The sequence below is a fragment of the Oryzias latipes genome, chromosome 3, assembly GCF_002234675.1.
Source record: "Oryzias latipes chromosome 3, ASM223467v1".
Taxonomy (NCBI): Eukaryota; Metazoa; Chordata; class Actinopteri; order Beloniformes; family Adrianichthyidae; genus Oryzias; species Oryzias latipes.
Window position 1 is genome coordinate 23,183,930 of NC_019861.2, and position 22,102 is coordinate 23,206,031.

Sequence of the window (22,102 nt, forward strand, 5' to 3'; positions counted from 1 at the left end):
ACGGTCTGACACCGGACTCTGTGGAAAGCTACACCGCTAAAGACGAGCTTTAGCTGGTTTTTATGTTAGAACTGAGCGACTTTATCAGCAGAATTAAGAACAAGGAAGTGAAGACTTTCAGCACTTCTGATTGGTCAGACTGATAACATGTGATTAAGCCTTCAAGAATGATTTGCGGAGACAGTTAAAGGGGCGGGACTTTTCCGCAAACAGTTATAACCGCAGGTAAATCGCAGTACCGTCATTCTTATCAAAATGTCTTTAATAGAATCAAATAAACCCCAATTAAAAGTAATTTTAAGATCTTTTATATTCCTAACTACTCAGTATTTTATCAGGGCCTGTTTGGATGAACACAGAGCTGATTTCCTGGAGATGGAAAATGGATGGAAAATGGATGGATGGATGGAGATGGCAATTTCCCACGGCACACTTGACCATCTTCCCCGGCACACTAGTGTGCTGCGGCACACTGGTTGAAAAACATTGCTCTAGACCCACTAGACAGTGCTCTGAACCTTTTTTCTTCAATGATTTGTGATCTTCACTGGTGTCCATGGCTTTACATGAAATCTTTCCACCTTTATCCAAATTTGTCATGGTAGGGAAAACACGTCAATGTAAGGATGGGGTTATCTGAGATAGCACAAGGGTTAAGCAGGAGCTGCGCTACTGTGAAGCTTCCATTATTGAACTCACCTGCCAATGATAAAATAATAAAATTGTTTGCCTAAAAATGAACAAATTTAGGCTGAAAATACCTGATTTCTTTTAGGAAAAAAAATCCCCCAACAAAACTATCATGAATATGCAATTAAAGCAACATACCTCAAAACAATCCTCGAATCCAAGACATTGATAAAAAGGACAAGAAAAAAATGCTTCACTGAGCAGGTGAGCATCGCTGACATCTAACAACATGTTCATGCTATAACACAAAAAGTGTTTATGTCTCACATCACTGCAATCAGATATTGAACCTCAACACCCCCCATGGTCAAAGCAAACAAAGACATCACCACCGACTGCAGCAGGCAGCATGATGGATGAGCTTTCAAATAAATGCCTCAACTACATTCTCAATTCACCACAACGCTGTAGGGCCAACAGTGTCATGCTACAGCTGGCACTGTGAAGGTGGCAAAAATGAGATTCCTCTGACTAACACTGACAAGCAACCGCACATCCTCATTTTCTTCGCATTCATTATGAAGCAGCAACATAGAGCTGGTAAGAATCCTGCTGTGAATGTATTATATCACTTCCTCTATTAGAAATTGCACTTATTATAACCCACCAGGGCTTTTTGTCTCCACATGCTAAAATGTCTGCCTTGTAAAAGATTGAATTTATGTCACCATGCTTTAGAATAGAACGCACCTTTGGTCATTTTGTATTTTTTTTTGTACTATGTTGTTTCACTATAATTAAGCTTTAATTGCTACAATTCAGTCTGAGTGGCGGATAAAAATAAAATAAAAAAACATTTAATTAACAATAGTTAATCAAGGCAGCATTAAAGACAACCAAAAAGCTTTAGGAGTGAATATTTTAAACCCATCACAACTTCCAATTTACAGCTTGAAAGATAACATTCAGTTGGAAAATGGTAACCAAGAACTGAAAAAAGCAACCCTGACATGGGGCCGAGCCAGGTCCTGAAAGCAAAAGCAATGAATTCAGTTTATTTATACTTCCTCCAACAAAGAGCCCATTCACAAACGAAAAAGGTTTTTGCCCCTAAATCTTAAATTCACTTCATTTCTATGTATCTAGTTAAGGCACCACAGAATTATGCCTACAAGTCTGCACATCAATGTTTAAAAGCTATATTATTGTCATACATTTACAATATCCATGTTTTTCATAACTATCTTAACTTGAGATTTTTTTCCCAAACCAAGTACTTTATTTATTTGGCTTCATTTCTTAAGTTGCATATTCTTCTGTCTTTTAACATTTTCATTTAGTAATTTAGTAAACCCTTTAAGGCAAAACAGCTCACAATTCGGGTACATAACTGGCCAAAACATTTTATTCTATTTGCAAAATTATCCATGAAAATGTATTATTACATTATCGTTTAAAGAGTGCAATCCATCAAACTTTGAAAATGTTTGATGTGTTCATCCTTGCTATTGAAGAAGTTAAGGGATAAAAACATACAAAAAGTCATGTTGGCTATGAGAGTTTTCTTTTGTTGGTATATTTTATTTTCTTTTCTTTTTTTTAAACTTGTCCTGTCCAACAGCTAGGCAAACAGATGAGAGCTGAGGGCCTCTTGTGTTGGACATATTTTATTTTAACAAGAGGGGTTATTAATCTTCAGACAAACCAAAGGTATGTCTGAATAAACCCCTTTTGTAATTGAGGCCAAACTTTATTAATTTCAATCATGTTTGAAAATCTTTGGTGTTGGACCGGACGGAAAAGGAAAAAGGGGAAGAAGAGAGAGGGACGTTAGAGAGAGGGGGGGGTAGGAGGGTGATAATAGGAGGGGAAGGGGGGTAAGACCATGAAGCAGCATAGAGCAGACAGGTTTACTGGTTATTTATCATTACGGTATGGTTCAAATATAGTACAAAAAGGGCGGGGCCTGTTCACACACACTCAAATATTATCAACACACCTGCTAGCTGCAAAAATGTCCACATGTCAACATGTACACAAAACAGATAGTGTTCACGAACGCATACCTATGCCTTTAAACCAACTAGTGTGAAATCTTTCATTCATTCAATCATGCAAACTGTTAGTGCAAAGGTGAGCTAACACCTGTGCTCAAGTGAGTGTTTATGTTCTTCTAAAATGGATGGTGGAATGTGAAAAGAAGGAGGAGGAGCGCCCAGCCACCCCCACACCCAGACCCCCGCCGCAGCAGCAGCGGCAGCCGGAATTCCCCCAACGCCACACAGGAACAGGCAGGGAACAACCGCCCCCCGGGCGACCAAGACCGCCACCCAGGCCAGGGCCAGCAGGACCGCCGCGAGGCCCCCAGAGCCAGAGAGCAGGGAGGCGCGGAGGGAAAGAGAGCGCCGCCCCAGCCCAGCCAGGAAAGCAGCCCCCCCACCGCGCCGGAAGAGCCCAACGCAGGGCCCCACCGGAGAGGGACGCCCACAGCCCCAGACGAGCACCCCACCACCACCCAGGAGTTCCGGGCATCCCCCCGCCCCGACCCCAGGTACGAGCCAGGACCCCCCCAAGGGAGACCCGGCACCCAAGGGACATGGCCGCCATCGCCAAGAGGCCCGCACCCCCCACCAGGGAAGGGGTAGGGGACAGATGGACCCAGGTCCCACCTTCCTTGTAAAATGTGTGTGCGTGTATGGGTGTTTGAGAGGGTGTTTGTGTGCATGTGTGTGTGTTTATGTTTGAATGTATATATTGAAGGGGGAGGGGTGTGTGTACTAAGGGGGGTGCAGTTAAAATTGGCGAGTAGGGAACTAAGGGGACATCTCCTGATTACTCACAGTGATGTCCCCTCATCCTCCACACCAAGGGGCCCTAAATGTCTAAGGTGCGGTTAAAATTGGCGGGTAGGGTGCCAGGAGGACATCTGCTGCTTGCTTGCAGTGATGTCCAAGCACCCCCCCTACCAAGGACCCTACATGTCTGAGGTGCAAATAAAACCGAAAGAGGGGGGGCCCACTCCATACGGCAACCATAGGAGGGGGGCCACTGCCAAGTAGCCCCCCCCAAGGCGCATCGCAGGCTAGACCCCCCACCCCCTCACCCTAATATGAGGTTATATGAGGAAGGGGGCAAGTTGGGGACAGCTGGTAGACTGTCCCCCGGTGGTCAAACAGCCGTCCCCCAGCCCCCCCCCAGCAAAGGGACCAGGGCCACCCAGCCCAGGGGCCCCACCCCCGGAGGCGCCGACACCCCAGGCCCGGCACCACCCACCCCACACAGAGAGAGAGGAGCCAGAAAGCGTCCCCCCCCCCCCCCCCCCCGGAGCAAGCCCAGGCCCCCACCCCCAGACGCCGGCCCTAGAGGAGCTCTGGTCAGGCCTCGACGGGACCGAGGAGGCCAACCGGCCGAGGCAACCACTGATTGCCTCAGCGGAGACCCCGACCCGTTAGCCCCCCCGACCCGTACCAATAATGGGGCCCCCCTCCCCCCCAGAACGCCCCCCCACAGGACAGGGCCGACAGGCCCCCCACCCCACCCCACCCCAGACCCCGCAGCCGAAGCGGGTGACACCCAGAGCGACCGGGGGCCCCGAGAGGGTTGTCCCGTCCCGTCCCAGAGCCAGGGAAGGGCCGATCCCAGCCCCAGGTGCAGATGGGCAGCCCATCCGGCGCCACTGGGCCCCCCCCCCGAGCAGGGCCCCCCGCCAACCCCCCCCAGCACAGGCAAAGGGACCACCCCCCCAAGGTATATTTTATTTTCTATTGTCTCACTGCTTGACTGAGTTTATCTTTGCACCTGATCATCCTTCAGTGAAGAAGACAAATAAAATGTATTGTTATATTTTTATATTTGCGTAAAAAGCATATGTTTTCCAGGAAAGAAAACATACAATACTATGACATCACCCAAATCTAAGGCTATAACCGTTACCTACATTGATCACAAAAACTTGTGCAGAGCAGCCAACAGAGAAGCATTGGGTCAGTCTGAGTCACTCTCCAAACTGCATTTCATTCATACTGCACCATGCAGTAAAACCGTCAGCTTTGCTTTTTTTTCCCAGTGGATGAAAATTTGAAGCATTCTTATTTGCAATCTAATTATAGAGCTATGGGTCATTTGTGCAATAAATGATATCCAGTCCTGTGCTGTAATTTAACATAGAAATAGCAATGCCATTTTATATATATATATATATATATATATATATATATATGTTTTAAAAAGAAGTGAGAGATAGGCTCCTAAATTTTTGAAACCTTCAAAACAAAAGTACTCTTCCCTGTTAAACAAGTAACACAATTTTGAGAGGTCCAAACAGTCAATATGCAACCAACAGACACACAATATATGGGAACCACATAAAAAAAATGAAAGGAGGAATCCAGGAAAAAGAAAAAAAACACTCCTATGGTCTTGTTCCAGAGCAGGAGCATGTTAAAAGGCTTTTTCGTCTGCGTTAAGGTGTGTATGCAAAGGATGACAACGGAGCTACACACTTGGATTATCCCAGTAATGAACTAATGAATAAGCTTGTGGAGAGCAGCTTGGCTCATTTTAAAATTTAAGCAATGGCCTCGGAGACCTAAAGCACAGAAGCGATACCACTGACGCAGGCAGACATTTATGTTCTTTTGGTTATAAAAGACAATTTCCTTTTGTAAATCATCAATATGAAAAAAATGACCCCAAAGCACTTCTGCATCGTATCAGGAAAAAAACCTTCTTAAAGTCTCAACAAAGCTGAATAACTCATTGATAAGACAAGACTTCTAAAAAATGAAAAGTTTTCCCTTAATGTTCACTGACATTAACCTCCTCTTCAAGCTTTACCAGAGCTGTCATCTTTGCAGCCAAGTAGTCTGCCTCCACTTTTAGCTTGCTTTAATAAAGAGTCAAGACAGAAAGTGAGTTTGCTCAAAGACGTGCTTGGGATTCAAACTCAAACACATTTCAATGAGCTGCAAATAAGAGGTTGATGTTCCAGCCCCACAAGCGTTACGTTTTCTTTTGATAAAATATGTACCAACTTTTTCAGTGCAAACTTAATTGGGACATAAATATTTTATTTCTTTCAATAATTAAAAGAAAGGCAATTTGTTAAAGCAAATGTACTTTTAGAAAACAACAAGATGTGTGTGTTAATGAGTGATTAATTATGCTATCCAAGCTCTAATCCAATTAGTGTACAGAAAGTACCAGCATTCCTACATTTACATGACAAAGGAAATATTCTAACAGGTTTGCATGTAAAAATTCCTAAAATGAAAGGGGGTCATGGACCAACAATGTTGCATTCAGTCATTGTTTTCCGCAGATTCCCACATTTCAGTGGAAGACATCCTGCTGTTGCTAAACTTTAAACAACAAAGACAACAAAAACAGAGAACTTTGAAGGCAACATGAGAGACTCCCCTCATGGTTTGAAGAGAAAAATATATCAGTGTGCTGCTATTAGGGTTTAAATTGGGTTTTAAATACAAGATTCTCTTCATTGACCTACTATCCCTTGACTTTAAGCACCAACAGAGATCGAGTTAACATGTCTTACTGTGTCATGTTAAGACTCTTGAACATTTTAAAAATGTCTTGCATGCCTTTTACTCTTTTCTACACCAACATGGTCATGTTTAAATTTGATGGTATAAGAAGAAAAAGGATAGTTGCAGAGTGGTTCGCCTAACAGTGAGAAGTACCTGGTTCAAATCCCAGCTGGGACCGTTCTGTGTAGAGGTTGAATGTTCTCCCCATGCATGTGTGGGTTTTCTCCTGCAACTCCTGCTCCCACTTTCTAAAAGACATGCATTGTAGGTAAACTGGAGACTCTAAATTGTCTCTGGGTGTGTGTGAGTGATTGTGTGCCTCGCCCTCACCAAACACCATGTTTGACTTGACTTTCTTGCTTTTTTAATTCTTTTTTTTATTTCCTTTTCCCTTTCTGTCTTCCCCCCTATATGTGATGCCAACATATAGTGTGTGGTGACTAAATTCATTCACACATTCACCTTCTTCCGTTTATTCCCTTTCGGGGCCTCGGGGCTGCCGGAGCCCATCCCTGCCACTTGTGGGCGAAGGCAGGGGGGCACCCTGGACAGGTCGCCAGTCCGTCGCAGGGTAGGGTGTCCACAATCACACACCCACGCACTCTCACATTCCCACCAAAGGACAATTTAGATTACCCAATTAAAATGGGGGGGGGGGGGGGGGGGGGCGCACCGATCTGAAACAAGCCAGGGTGTTTCAACTTGCCCCCCTCCACTAGTCCAAAGTCTGCCCCATGATCTGCATCTCTAAGATGCAAGGAAAAGGGAATGGAGGGCGGGTGTTGACGAGGCCCCCACATGAGTGACCACTTGTGAACCCTGCCAGCAATGCTTTTTTAATTCAAGTAAATTCAAGTAATTATTTGACACAGGGTGTATTTTATTTTGAAAGGAACTAGTACGTGCAGCTGTCAAATGTAAAAGAAATTTTAGATGTTATGAATCGAAAAATATAACAATGTTAAAATACAGTTTTGTAAATATTTGAAAGCTACATTTTATAAGTGAATGAATTATTTTCACAAAGACAAGAGTAAAGTGTTTTTTTTTCCTTTTTTTTTTGCTAGGTAAACAGATGCTGAAGGCCTCGCGTTGGACAGATTTTGCTGTTACAACATGGGGTTATGAATCTTTTGACACACAAGATGTATATTCGTATGAACTCATTTTGTAATTTTGGCTCAACTTTATTAATATTGATTATATTTATATGCTTTTTTGTTGGACCGGACAGAAAAGAGGAAATAAGAGAGAGGGATGTTGGGGGTAGCGGCACAGAAGAAAGAGGAAAAAGAGGGGTTAAGGAAATTGGACGATGATTACATAAAAGGCGGCTGGGGTAGAATCATAAACCAACAAGTTGCTGAAAGTTTATAATCGTTACTGTTAGGTGTAAATCTTAGTCTAAAAGGGGCGGGGCTTGTCCACACAGTCAAATGCTCCAATATCTTCACATACAAACATGTCTCACATGTACACAATACACATAACTACAGTTCACATACTTATGCATACAAACCAACACATGGATAGCATAGTATTTGTGCCAGGGTGAGCTGACACCTAAAGTGTCTTTGCGGCTCTCACTGGGTTTTGGCCACAAAAACGCAGTGAGAGTTTTAAAGGTTTCAGACCTATGCTCTAGCTCCTATTAACCCTTGTGCTATCCTAGGCACTTTAACATTGGGAGTTGGGTCGTCTAGACCCATTAAACAGTGGGTTGAACCTTTTTTCTTCAATGATTTGTGATCTTCACTGGTGTCCATGGATTACATGAAATCTTTCCACCTTTATCCACCTTTGTCATGGTAGGGAGAACACGTCAATGTAAGGGTGGGGTCATCTAAGATAGCACAAGGGTTAACTGTTCCTTAAAAGCCAAGGAGAAGTTCTCCAATTTTGTCTTTGTTGAGGTGAGCTTTTACACCTCTCCAAAGAAGTCACAGTTTCTAAATAATATAAAAACCTTTTCTCCCTAAAAATTCTTTCTTTTGAAGGCAGAAATTATCATTACCCATCTTTCAAAGGGCTGACAGAACCCCGTCCAAAGTTTCTTTACTTGCCCCCTTATAATCTCTTTGTTATCCATGAATATTTCTTATTTTAGTGAAAACATGACAAAGTAAATCTGTCGTCTGGGTGCAGGCAGGGTGCACACACATTGTGGGCCATGTACTGGGTCAGCAGTTTTCCCTGATATCCACTTCTCCTCGAGACATCCACAGAGCGGTCCCAATTTTCTAGCTGTTAAATGGGTAACATTTTGAATGAACATGTGAATAAGGTAATGCTGGAGCAATCTGAAGTTCCCTCCTCTGGAGATTCAAAGGGATCTGCTAAAATGTCACATTTCACAGAGGTGTTGGTGCAGACATCCAAAGGGAAGCCTTTAGCTACATTTAGTGTTTTCAAAGATAATTACAACAGATACAAACTAAAAGTGATTCAATGAGTCTTCCAACAAATGGGAGCAGCGGGGATATCTCTCTGGCAGTTTGTCCTGTTTGTTTATTGTTCACCACAGATCTAAACAGCTTTAACTTGTCTGCACTATTCCAGAGAAAACTATAAAATCTGAGCATTAGCTTTCAGAGCCATTTTTTACCCTTCAAGACAATTGTAAATACAAACATAAACTGTGAGGCACAGAGGGGGATTCAATTAGTTTAGACCTCCTTTTAAAGAAGGTAAAGGCCCATGTGATCTTTTTTGCATGGCTGCAGGTGTTAGGGTGAGATAAGGAACAGTTTTATCAGGATTAGCACATGAAGTTAAGCGTCTGTCGCGTTTGGAAAGTAATGGTTCTTTTCCTGCATTAATGCCCGACAGAGAGTAGAATGTAATGTGCAGTTTACCAAATTCTTTTCACACGTTCACCGCAAAAGATGGCAACAACTTTACAAACCTCTGGGAACTACCTAGTTTGAAACAAAATGTTCCGAAATTTCCAACGCAGTTCCTCCTTGCAGCATCGGCTTTTGAGGTCCGTTGTGATGCAGAGATTTTTAAGGCTGGCTTTGTGCAGAGCAAAGCAGCGTATTATACAGTGTGTTCCAATAAATCAGGCAGCCTGCTGCCCTTTCTGGAGCAGCAGCAGAGCCAAGCCTTCATGTGCCATCAGTCTCCACCAAACAGGCAGAAACACAAAGAAGGCAAAAGAAGGCCGAGGCGCAAAGCCACGGCTACATTTAGAATAGAAACAGCAAGAAAGCTCATCACACACTCACAAAATTCCCTGATTGCACTGAGCTACATGTGGGATAATGTGAGGCAGATGGTCCATTACACTAATTAGAAAGCTGTTTATCTTTCCTATCATTACATATATGTATTTTAGAAGCGCTTTGTTAATAGCAACAAGGGAGAGAGAAACTTCGCACCTTCAGCACTTCATAAGATCTGAAAGAAAAGAAAAAAACATCGAGAGACTGAAATTTAACCTGTACAGTTAACAGCACGTTCTGAGTCGGAATGATTGGCAGTACTAATCAGTTTTCTTTGCTGCATAATACTTAGCCTGCTTCTTAAGTGTTTTACTTAATCCACTCATGTCTGCCCAACATGTTAAAGAGCCATTCAATGTTTAGCGATTTTAAAAAGTACACCCAGTGGTCTTGTTGTTTCAAGCCAAAATCAAAAAACCTGTGGCCATAGTTCATTAGAAATTCGCCTACGAGTAGTGGGTTGGACTGTGGATGCAGAGCAAGGCCGCCCCCCCTTCCTGTTTCTCATAACTATACTTTCTGTTAACACTCTCTCCCCCTAGCTTACAGTGCAACAAAAATAGTGATCTATCCAACAGTACAGTTTTGAGCCTGTTCCCAGCTCAGATAAGGAAAATGAAGACATACATAGATCTACTTGTCTGCAAAACAAATGGTCACCTGAAAAATAGCACAAGATATAAAGATCTTTTTTTTTTAACTAAATAATCCTCTGAAGGTTTTGTAAATTGCCTATTTAGTTAAGGATTTTGTTTACGATAAATATTTTCATTTCATAGGAATGCAAATCAAACAAGCCTAGCCAGGAGCTCAATGCTAGAAAACTATCTGCCCTGCAAGCACATGCACATGAACTGAAGCAGGTGCAAACATCTCAAGCCCATCTGAAAGATTTACCCTCATCATAATTAACTGCTGTACTGTTAATCTCTCTAGTCAAATAAACAGGGAAATCACATCATCTGTGTGCTCCTAAAAACCCCAAGCTTACATAGACAGGTCATCAGGGCAAGTTCCATTTGTAATTTTCAGCTTTTTATAATCGCTTTTTTTCTGGAAACTGTGCGAACATTAACTATCTTGGCAGCTCTGAAAGGAAAACAAAGAGAAAACAGAAAAATACAGAAGAAAACCAATTTAAAAAGGTCAAAAAATAACAAAAAAGGCAGAGAACGTGTCATGAGGCATTGGATCCGCATTTAACTGTCATCTGGCAGAGTAAAAAACCTTTAGACCAGATTGCAAACAGGAAATGGCTTCAAGTATTGCTCTCATGTCTTCATTCATTGAGATCTTGAGTAGAAAAGGGATGACTGGCAAAAGCTCTTCATTAAAGAGAGGTCTATGGGGCCAGCTGCTGTCAAAGCCAAGCTGTCAGCATTTATGAGCAACACACAGGTTGTAGTTGTACGTGGACACAAAGCAAATGTCGGAAATCATTTTACCGTCAAAAAGCTAAAGGTGCCTTCACCTACACCTCAATCTCCTACATGTCATCTGGCCTAGGCTTCAAATATATTATATTTATAGTTGTTCATTAGATATTACTAAAATTAAGGAGAACTTATTTATCAAGGCATAAAACTGTTTTATTGATGTCAAATAGTTAGGCGTCATATTGAATCAACTGGACAAAGCTATTAAGACGTTGATGAAGATTCGTATTGATCCAGGTGATGTCTTGAAGTTGAGTCATGGCATATGGACTTATTGTTTTCTCTTCTTGAAATTTTTTACCATCAAGTAGTAACTTGCCTCTACTACCATGAGACAATACAGTTAAGTACTCTGATAAAATATTTTATGTGTGATGATGCTGTTTTGTTTTTATGTGGGTACCATAAATCACAGACACTTGCAGACAGGTAAAATGTTTTTTACTTTGTGTGCAACACCTTACATTTTTTTTTTAATGTGTGTTAAACACATTCTTTCTTCAAACAAACCCCGTTTTTAATTGTCTATCCACTGGGCCTGCTCACATCACACCCCTTGTTCTGTGCCAAATTCTAGCAGATCCCAAAGTGAGGATTAATTGGTTGCTGTTAAAGCACGGCAGCACATGGCCTGCCTGTACAGGTGCGCCATGGCAGCATTCCTATAGACCCCAAAACTGTATCGTGGTCTATCGGTCCATTCTCTTCCACTCATTCAGGGCCAGATCATGGGGCAGTACCCTAAGATAAGATGCCTAGACAGTCCTTTCCCTCCTACAGGTAGGAATCCTGTGGTAATCTCGAGGCGTTCCCAGGCCAACCAAAAGACGTGGTCTCTCCAGCATGTCCTCGGTCTTCCCCGGGATCTCCACCCGGTTGGACATGCTCTGAACACCAACCCAATGAGGTGCCCGGGAGACTTCCGGACCAGATGCCCATGCCACCTCAACAATCTCCTATTATTGTGAAGGAACAGCAACTCTACTCTGAGCTCTCTGTGGGTGACTGAGCTCCTAATCCTATCTCTAAGTGAGAGTCCAGACACCCTGCAGAGGGAACTCAGCCGTTTCTATTTAGGACCTTGTTCTTTCAATCATGACACAGAGTTCATGACCAAAGATGAGTGCTGGAACAAAGATTGACCGGTAAATTGAGAACTGCACTTTCTAAATCAGTTCTCTCTTCATGAGCAGCTGCTAGCACTGTTGCCAACCCTAGACTGAAGATGCAACAACATTGTAACATGAAAGGACAATAGAGTTGCAGGCAAAACTGGTTTAACTGCATCAACCTTTGAGACAGAGGAGCAACAAAACCAAACTGATACCACATTTGTTTTGGAGGATTCTCACACCAATAACCTCAGAAGAACTAAGGAATAGATGGCTTTCAGTCACTGTAAAGTGAGGAAGCTTTTGATTTTTTTCTAAATGCAAGCTTGCAGAAATAGAACTTTAGAGAATAATTTTCAGCTTTCCATTTATTGAATCTGTGCTGCATTTTTTGCAACACATTCGTCAATCCAACTGGCTCAAAAGACTGAAGGCACAAAGTAGAACATTAGGGAACATGTACATTTTTAACATAGAAATAATTACCGGTATGTTATAGTTTCATGCATCACCTTGGAACTTTGCCTGTTTGCCGGGACAGTTTGATTTGATTGTCTGATTTCTTTTCTTTCAGTTCCCGCTCATACGCTCATTGCTAGCTTTCCTTTTTTGAACATATTTCAAAACCAAAACTCTTACTTAAGATAAAACTGTTTAAACAAAAGGATTTTGTATAGAATGTGGGAAACCTCCCAAATCTATCAGTCAGTTTACATTCAGTGATCAAGGATTGTACAAAAGGAGTTTATCTACATTAGTAGTTTCTGTCTTTCAATGATTGTGCTTTTCTTAAACCTTCACAAAAAAGAAAACAAAAAATACAACAAAGGAGATTTAAAAAATAATAATAGACACAATAGATTAAAAAAAAATAAAGATTCCTGCCAAGAGATCAGTATAGCTGAAAAGGGCAAAGGTACCAATCCCTCTGATATTGTTTAATGTTCACTTTGTTTTTTTAAAATATGTTGTTAATAGGTTTCAGCTAAAATTCCTGGTTTGTTTAAGACTTTAAAAAGATTTTACTTTGAAAATTTAAAAAGAAAATACCTGAAACTGGACATGTTTGTACATAAACATTAATAACTCCTCAGTTAAGCGAACTATCTCAACAGAAGACACACTGAAATGTTACAATAGGAGTTGACCAAAGACTGCTGTAAACATGCAGCAAATGCTAGTCTTTAGAGATGCAATCACTGCATGCTTCTATGAAAACACATTCAGGTGTTGGGTCTGCACTCATCTTTAAGAATGGATGCACTGTGACAAGAAGGAGGAGGTAGGAGGAGGAGACTCCTCTCCTCCTGTAGCGGTGCATGATCAGAGGTGAAACTACAACATCATGGTTTGCAGCTGGGAAAGGCAAGACAGAGCCAGTGTTTGTTGAGCACCTGCACCGAGGATCTTGTTTTGTTCTCATTTCAGCTGTGGTCTGGACCATCTGTACTCAAGTGGCATGATTAATCATTGCGGGCTGAGTGCACATGCAGTCTTCTTTCGCAGGCAAGCACTTTCTCCGAGCAGTGATGTTTGAAGGGCTGCAAAGTCGGCCAGTCTTACCTCATCTGCCTCATCGGAGACAAACAGCCCCTCAGTGGGCAACAGTATGTGTGTCATTAGTACTGACCCAGATGCTCTGAAACACTGACTGTCCTGCGACTGCACTGCAATTCCAGGATATGCCCCTGCAGCTCATTAAACTAAATAATATGTTTGAGAGGCTTTCTTGTGGAAATCAGACCCACATGAAAAGGCAATAGAAGAACAAGGAGGAAGTGAAGTTGGACTGAGATGCAGGGCTGAGGGTGAAATGGCTCAGGCATGGGTGCAGCTGCTGGAGGAGAAGCAGAGTCTGCGCTGTGCAATCTGATCAGTGAGACAAAGGACTTGACTGGTTCAGGTGGGAAGATTAGTGAGAGCTGCCCTTACATCACCCAATCATTTGCAGTGCAGAGTGGTCCCATGAAAGCCGTGTCATATCAGTGAGACACTTTATTCTGATGAAACGTTAGCCTTTAGGACACATTTTGTGACACTCATTCCTATGCAATGCAGCATAAGTTGTGGGGCTGCACAGAAAAAAAATGAAGTTTTTTCTTTCTAAAAACTGGTTCATACATCCTGTGGATGCTGCACCTGCAGCGGTTTACAAAACGCTGCGTGCCTTAAAACACACACACACAAAAGCTTCAGTTCTGTTTGCTTCCCTCCTCCTATCACCTCGACGACAGTGCGGCTTCAGTGTGAAGGGTCTGAATGCAACACATCATCTATGCATGTTGGCGCCTTGTGCTTACCCTCTGCAGCCACCGTGCACCGGACAACAGCAGCCAGCACAGCCACGGTCAGCAGCATCCCCGCTGCTGCGCTCCTCACACACCTCCCCTTCTCTCCTCCAGCATCCGTCCTGGGCGCCGAGCATCCGCCGGGCTCTGCTACGCGGGCTCCCGGCTCCTCGGGGTGACCTGCACGCCCATCACTCCTCAAACCGGGAAACATATCCAGTGGATAAGTTGCTGAAGTTTCGCTCGTAAATAATGCATTTGATCAATCCTCGTGTGTGTGGAATGGGTGGGGGGGTTGGGAGGGCACGACAATCCCGCGGTCGTGTCGTGTGTCCAGGACTCGGTGGATCAATAGAGGAGGATGGGGGACGCGGAGTTGAGAGAGAGAGGGGGGGGGGGGGGTTAAGAAATGCGCCCTATCGCTCTGCGCTCAGTCTTCCCAACGTGTGGCGCAAGGCGGCGCGCGCGTCTGGCCAAAGGTTAGGCGGTCAGCTGTTCTCTGGCTCTTCTTCTGTTGCATGGACGGTTTGTGTGTAGCTCCAGGCGACACTGACGCACAAATGAAGGCTTTTCTCTCTGCTGCTGCTGCAAACACGTGGGGCATTTGAACAAATCTGCTAGCGAGTCCAAACTGAGCAAATTAGCGGTTAATTCTTGTCTGAAGAAAGTCACAGCTAAGCAGTCTGCAGAACGCCCTCTACTGGCCGAAAGTGAAACGACAGAGAGCCGAGTGAAAAGCGGCTGCAATTTTGTGCGGACTTTGCAGAGGTTGATGCACCTCTAGTTTGCCACTAGATGGCGCCCAAGATCAACGGAAGATCTAGTCAAAACAACAGAAACAGACGCTGGATCCACAAGCTGTAGTCTTTGCAAGAAATGACATGAGTGATATCACTTTGAAATGAAATATTTAGCTGGAATATTTTCATTTCTAAAACATACAAATACACACTTATGTATAAAGAACAGTGCTTTTTTTTCCAGCTGTAATGTAAATACTTATTTTAAATTGTATTTATTTTTGATAATACATTTACTGTATGTTAATAATAAAAAATTACAAATCAAAACCATTTATGTTTTCAGTTTTAAGAGCTTGGCTATTTAGGTGGCATCTTTTTATGAAGTTGCAACATTAGAAACATAAGGCTTTTACATCAGTGCACTCAAACATAAAATAAATCCATTTATGTATACCTAAACATACTGAAACAAAACCTTCTGTGGTTAATAGTCTAAATTAGGACTGAATATTCTAAAGTTTTCTCTAATATGAAGGGATTCTGAGTTACTTAATTACTTCTCTTAGTGCCAGGGTGCAGATTTAGGAGCTTCTCACCCATTTTCTTCTCTTTGAACTGGAAACGGTTTGTGTGACCAGGATGAAGCAGTTTGCCATGGCTGCCATTATATTTAAACATGGTTACCGATTTCAAATAACATGACCATCCCTGGATGACAGATATGATAGAGATTAAATTGATTGCCTAAATAATACATGTTTTTAAAAAAAGGACAATTTTGATGCAAGTATATAGTAGAATAAATGCAATATCTAAAAACTAATAGTTTAGAATCATGACATTTTGTTCGATAGTCAAATATCTTCTCAATCTCAGCCAACAAGTGAGATATTAAAAAAGTAAAATGAGTGTTAAATGTAAAAAATGTTTAAACTGATTTGCTGAGAATCAGCTGTAATTAATATTAATTGTAAGTATTAAATTAATAAAGATCAAAGACATCATTTAGCTTTTTGAATAGATTATTAGACAAGTTTAAAGCAATGCTCACAAAATTCCAGTTTTATACACAGTTACCGTAAAGTACAAAATAACATTTAAAAAACTGAATATCGAGTTTAGTTTGAGAAAATAAAAACAGTCCAAGTCAAGAAGAGCGGCATAATTTTTTAATTCAAAGTGAATCTTAACAATAATACACCATAAATTCTTAATTTGACACTCACCAAAAGAGTCACCTGGAAAACCCGCTTAATGTGACAAAGTAGAGAAGGCTTGGTCACACCTAAATTACTGAGAACTAGAGAGGAAACACTGTCGCGAAATGTAAGAGACATCACATCCATAAAGTTAGTATTCCCAGTCCTCAAACTGTAAATATTGCACAGTGCAATTGCTACATGGCAAACTAGTGTAGCACAACGTCTGAAAACAAATGAAACACAAAAAAGGTCAAAACAAAGCCACAAAAAATCTACAGGTATTAAAACAGTAACAGTTCCGATTCTAGAATCAAGTGTAATTGATGAGCAATCCAAACAGATGATCCATAACTTGCAGTGTGAATTAACTCTGAAATTTGCAGAGATGGAAAAAAAATACCAACTCAAACAAAAACAGACCTTAGTTTTCTTAATGGAACAGAACAGTTACACAGTAGCACATTTAATAAAGACCCTGAATTTAGATCTGTAAAGTTGAACACCGCTGCAGATTCTCCCAAATATCAAAGTTTGATAAACCATCTGTTTTTTTTCCTAAAAACATCTTTATTGTTTTATCTGTTGAATGTGACATGGATTCTCAGAAACAAGTTATCCACAGACCAATGTGTCAACCGTGAGAAAAGTTAAAAACAGCTTCAAGATTTCTCTCCACTTGCGTTCACTCGAGTCCTTAACAAGAACGGGAGAGTTAACACGAGCGCGTTGCTGGTGAACACCTTTGAGGAAGTCAAAACACATTACATTTTCCATGCGCTTTATTGGGTATTAATACAAGCACTAATCAAGTTCATGCTTCATGGCTGTCAGCTTTCTTTATGATCTGTGAAGCTTTACAGCTTGGAAAAGAAACTGAAGGTTTCAAGACATCCAGCCAAATATCAGTGTTAAATGAGGAGTATTGCACTTGTGACTGACAGAGAAACAGTAGAAATCCAGCTAGCCGAGGACTTTCCTCCTGGAAATAAACCTTTTTTTTTTTTTCTCGTTTTAAATATTGATTTTTAACAAGCCAGTGTTTCCTGTGCTCTGGGTACTTCCACATAGCCTTCACCTGCATGACAGAAAATACACGCCAGCAACAAATGCGTACATGCAAGGTAATGTAAAGCATGGAGATTATCTAAGAACACTTGGTGGTGCAATGACCGCATAATGTAAAGTATTGCATCTGCATTTTTTTCCGTTTTTTGTTAGTCGGGGTGACTAAGAGCGTCATATGATTGAGCTTTCTGGCCTAGGTGCGTTTTAGTTGATGTGTTTACACCGAGAGGCTTCGATGGCAGCTGTCACAGAGTGAGAGTTCTCATGCTAATGGATCGGGAGTCCAATCTCCAGGTTTTTTTTTTGTTTTGTTCGTTTGTCCACCCTGAGATTGGGTGAACAAATTTATAAATAGGGTTAATTGGAATCTATGCCTTCCTCCTCAACTAAGGTGGTGACAAGTCCCCATCGCAGATTCTCCTTTTTTCGGAATCCCAAGGCACATACACAGTGCTGCTTACACTGTCTTCGTTTCAATAAAGGACACATAACAACGGCCATCGCCTCGCTCTGACAAAACGACATTTTCATATGAGACACTCATAAAGGGGAGAGCGATCTGAACACAAGGCAGTTGAAAGAAAAATAACTGATCTTCCCGTTAAAGATAACATTCAAAAAGGTAATAACAAAATTTGCAATAATAATCCAAATTGTTTTTGACAATTGAAAGAAAAAAAAAAAAAAGAATTTCTGAGAAACATTTTAGCGACAGAAGTGTTGGGTTGAATTTATGATTTAGCATCCAAACCTTCTAAGTGCTGAGAGGAAATTGTTGAATTTGTGTGTGACTTATGGAAAGATTTCCAGGGGACACAGCAGACCCCCCCACCCCCACCCCCCACGCCCGGCATCTCACAGTGCTCCTGTAACTCACATAAAGACGACTGGTAGTACAGGGTGGAGAGAGCACGAGAAAGTTAAATCAATCCTGCAAGCTATAGCTTTAGATGTGTAAAGACAAAAACATTAATGCGAAAAGAACAAAAAAAAAATACAAAAATTAAGTTACATTAATACATTATTTATATGCAGTGATGATCCTGAAAAGGTTAGAATAAGGTTAAAATACTGATGCAATAACACGCACACACCCGAGAAACGACAAATGCAACTAATGTTTATCGTCTGCAATACAGTAGTTACAGTGACACTCCAACAAGGGAACGCAAACCACCAAAATCCAAACTACTTCTAATTCAGATCATTAAGGACCCATACAGAACGCTAGGCTGAAACTCAGAAAGAAATCACCTAATTTCACAGCTATTGAAATGGCAATCATCATATAGCAGCTTATCTATGATACATTCAAGAAAGAAATGATACGACTCATTAATTGCCCCATAAGCAAAACATCAGCTATTGGTTTTTTTTTTGTTCTTTTTTTTTTTTTAAATAAAACTTTTTTTTTTTAGGTTTTAGTTCAACTCCATTCTACAACTACAGTATAACTGAGGTCTATGCAAACAGAATCGCTACCTTGCTTAAAGAAATGAACTACAGTCTTTGGTGCTGCACAAGCAACTTCATTTGAAAATGAAAGACAAAAAAAAAAAGTCTACACACCTAGTAAATGAAAGAATATATATCTATATATAGATATATATGAAAATAAAAGACATACACACACATGCACACTCAGTGGTACTACCACCTTACATAAATATATGTATGTGTCCTCCCTGACGGAATGTATAAAAAAAGAAGCAAGTTGACACCAAGCCTTAAGCCTTTAACAAATGGTATAATGTAAAGGGAAAAAGTTAACTTTGTCACACATGCATAAATGAGAGAATTGCACACAGTTAACTCACACCTTTATCAAGCATCTGTACTAAATACTCAAGCTCTAGAATATATGTCCATATATGTGTGTATATCAAACACTGCATGGTTTGCTCAGGCTTTGAAAACTCCTGTGACGTGACTTGGTTTTGCATCTTTTTCCTTGCCTAATCAAAAGCCATGCCCACCACACTTCTAAAACACCTAAAAAGAAAAAAAGCGAGAACACTCAAAATGAAAACACAAAGACAAAAACGAAAAATTGGAATCGACGACTATTTAGATTGTATTGCAGTTTTAAACAGTACAAATACTGTTAGTAGTAAGAGTCTTACTAAATAGAAAGTGATTATCAAATATCAAGCAATACTCAGTACTTGCACTTTATACACAAGTTTCATTCGGGAACAGAGAATGAAAAGAAAAAGGATTTTAGGGGAAAACAGCACACATTTGCAACTGCAAAGCATGCTGTTCTTCTGGAGAGAACAGAAAGAGGAACTCACAACACGCCGAAATATACACCGACTCCAAAACAGAAGCACCGCTCTCCGCGATAACATCACATCCATGCAGGCTATGCATGAACATATACATATACTCACACATAGGATGCATCGACTGATTAGAATTTCAAGTGCTGCAGTCCGGCACGTTAATATTCATGTATATAGTCATATATAAGTAGTAACATTAACAACCTCAAATATGTAAGGCACTATGGCTGGGGACAGTTATACAATGCAGCGAGTCTTGTGACACAAACAATAGGAGCAACGTCTATGCATCTTTCCGTTTACATTTTTGCTCATGCAAAGACCACATGCAGCGTGAAGAACGACTATTTAAATCGGATAACTGACTTGACATTGCCAACACCTAAAGACAGCGAAAAGGTACAAATACTTCAAACGCGGTACAACGTACACGGTGGACAACAGGTGCATCTGTCGATCTAGAACTAGAGACTGGGATGGCTTTACAAATATGGATGCGTCTTGCACATGTAAGAAGGCATTATAGAAAAATAGCTGGGACCAGGGGTGCAAAGTCTGACTATTCAACACCACCCCAATTATTTACCTGTCTTGAGGAGCATTCGTAGAAGATTCAATGCAAAGATATATCAAATGTGCAAAAACACTAGGTGTGAGTTTGATTATTCATTCATTCTTTCAATCATTTCACACGTTGTTTCATCCTTAATTTTTGCCAAATCATTTCCAACGAAGGAACTCTTGTTTTTTTTTCCTCTTTTTTTTTTTTTTAAAGCTTTAAGTTCAGTTAGACTCAAATGTACATGATTCAAAAAAATAGCTTGCTTTCTCTGTGGTTGTGCCGTGGTTTTCTGAGATGAAAGCCATCTTGTTTGTGGTTAAAGATACATTTTTGCCCCCCTCCCCTAGCCCTCAGGCGGTATAAAGGGTACCAGGCCAAATTTGCTCACATAAAAGGGTACTGGTTTATTTTGGTAGGGCTGAGAGGGAAACTGCTGTAAGCAGGTGAGGCGATGTAGGAGTGCGGGGGAAAGAGGGGTTTGAATTGCCCCTGGGGATGCAAAGTGGGGGATGGAAGCAGTCGGGGGTTGATGCCCACAGCCACTTGATGCACGATGCCTGCTGGGTGGGAGAGACTGTAGGTGGGCTGAAGGATGGGGTGGGAAACCCCAGGGGAGGCCAGGAGGTGGGCCACAGGGGCAGCAGTGACCAGGGGACCGGAGGGAGGGTAAGGCAGAAGGGTGGGCTGGGAGGGTGGGTGCCCTCCAAGGTGAGCATGGGGGCCTGTTGAGTGGTTTGGGCTGCTTTGGGAGAGCGTAAATGGGTGCCCATGCAGGGTTGGAGGGATGTAAGCCTGTGGCCGCCGGTGGGTAAAATTGCCATTCCATTCCTGGTGGCAGGAACCAAAATGCTGCACCTGAAAGAGAGCCAACAACACCCTCTAAAAATCCTTATCAGGTAACCAATCAGCCATTAGAGGTCACCATTTCATACTTTTAAAGGTAAACACCGTCTGATGACTCCAACTGTGCAAATGCAGGGAGTTGCCTTTTTCAAAATAACCAAAAATATCCTCAAACATTTCCAAATTGAGAGTAAATATGAGCACAGTAGTGAGGGCTTGCAAATACTAAAGTGAATATGATGTGTAATAATCACAGCTTCCATTCATTTTTCATAATTTAGACCAGGTGTCTGCTACCTGAGGGTCTGGGGTCACATGCAGCTCATACCCCCCCCTATTGTGATTTTAAGGTTAATTGTATGCAAATGTAACCAATCGATTTTTTTTTAAAGAAATATGATTCTACGCAAATGTTGTAATGTTTAAATATGATAAGAGATAAAAAAGGATAACGGTAATGATAGAAAATCCCATGTTTTATTTGCCTTTCTTGCATTTTCAATTCTACTAAATCTGCTGCACTAGGAGGATCTTTAACACAGGGTGTATTCTATTTTGTAAGAAACATGTATGTGCTGCCGTCAAAAATAATATAACAACACAAATATATTTGAATAAAAATTCATATTTAAAAGCTACATTTTGTACATGAATGGCTTAATAGCCACAATATACTAGATGTATTTTTCAAAACAGTGAGGAGGGTTTTGGTCTGAAAGAAACTGGACCAAATGACACATTTAGCATTCAAATTTAGACCATTTGTTAAATCATAACCCTTATGCTATTTTCTTTTTACATATCAGGAAGTTCTCATGTTAGAACCTTTTTACTTCAGGGTTTACAAAAAGAGTGCAATTACCTAACATGGAAATATAATTAGCAATACCTAAAAAAGACGAACACTGAAATACAAAAAATAAATCTCGAAAAATGTGTCTACATGATAACGCCAGTCTTTAACTTAACAACTAGACATTGGATTATTCTATGTCACTAATGTCAGACATTTTTGGTATGCTCACCTGCCCAAAGCCAATAGGCTGCTGATGCTGCGACTGGAAGGCAGCAGTCATTTTCTGCGGCTTGCTGACGAGCGGAGTGGAGTGGTGATGCTGGCGCCCAAGAGCGCCACGGCGCTTTGACTGGCATGAAGACTCCATGAC

The 22,102-nt window shown here is 41.4% G+C and overlaps 2 protein-coding genes across 2 annotated transcripts in view; both read right to left on the reverse strand.

Moving 5' to 3' along the window:
- kiaa1549l (KIAA1549 like) overlaps positions 1–14,596 on the reverse strand; it is a 66,523-nt gene extending 51,927 nt beyond the window's left edge. The window contains exon 1 of the mRNA XM_023953517.1: positions 14,249–14,596. Coding sequence (XP_023809285.1) covers positions 14,249–14,450 — 202 coding nt within the window. The 5' untranslated portion in view covers positions 14,451–14,596. The remainder of the gene's footprint in view (positions 1–14,248) is intronic.
- Positions 14,597–16,126: 1,530 nt separating this feature from the next.
- The window catches only part of hipk3 (homeodomain interacting protein kinase 3), a 34,447-nt gene continuing 28,471 nt past the window's right edge, over positions 16,127–22,102 (reverse strand). The window contains exons 15-16 of the mRNA XM_023953518.1: positions 21,962–22,101; positions 16,127–20,948 (exon numbers count right to left, since the gene is read on the reverse strand). Of these exons, the coding sequence (XP_023809286.1) occupies positions 20,478–20,948; positions 21,962–22,101 (611 nt within the window). The 3' untranslated portion in view covers positions 16,127–20,477. The remainder of the gene's footprint in view (positions 20,949–21,961; position 22,102) is intronic.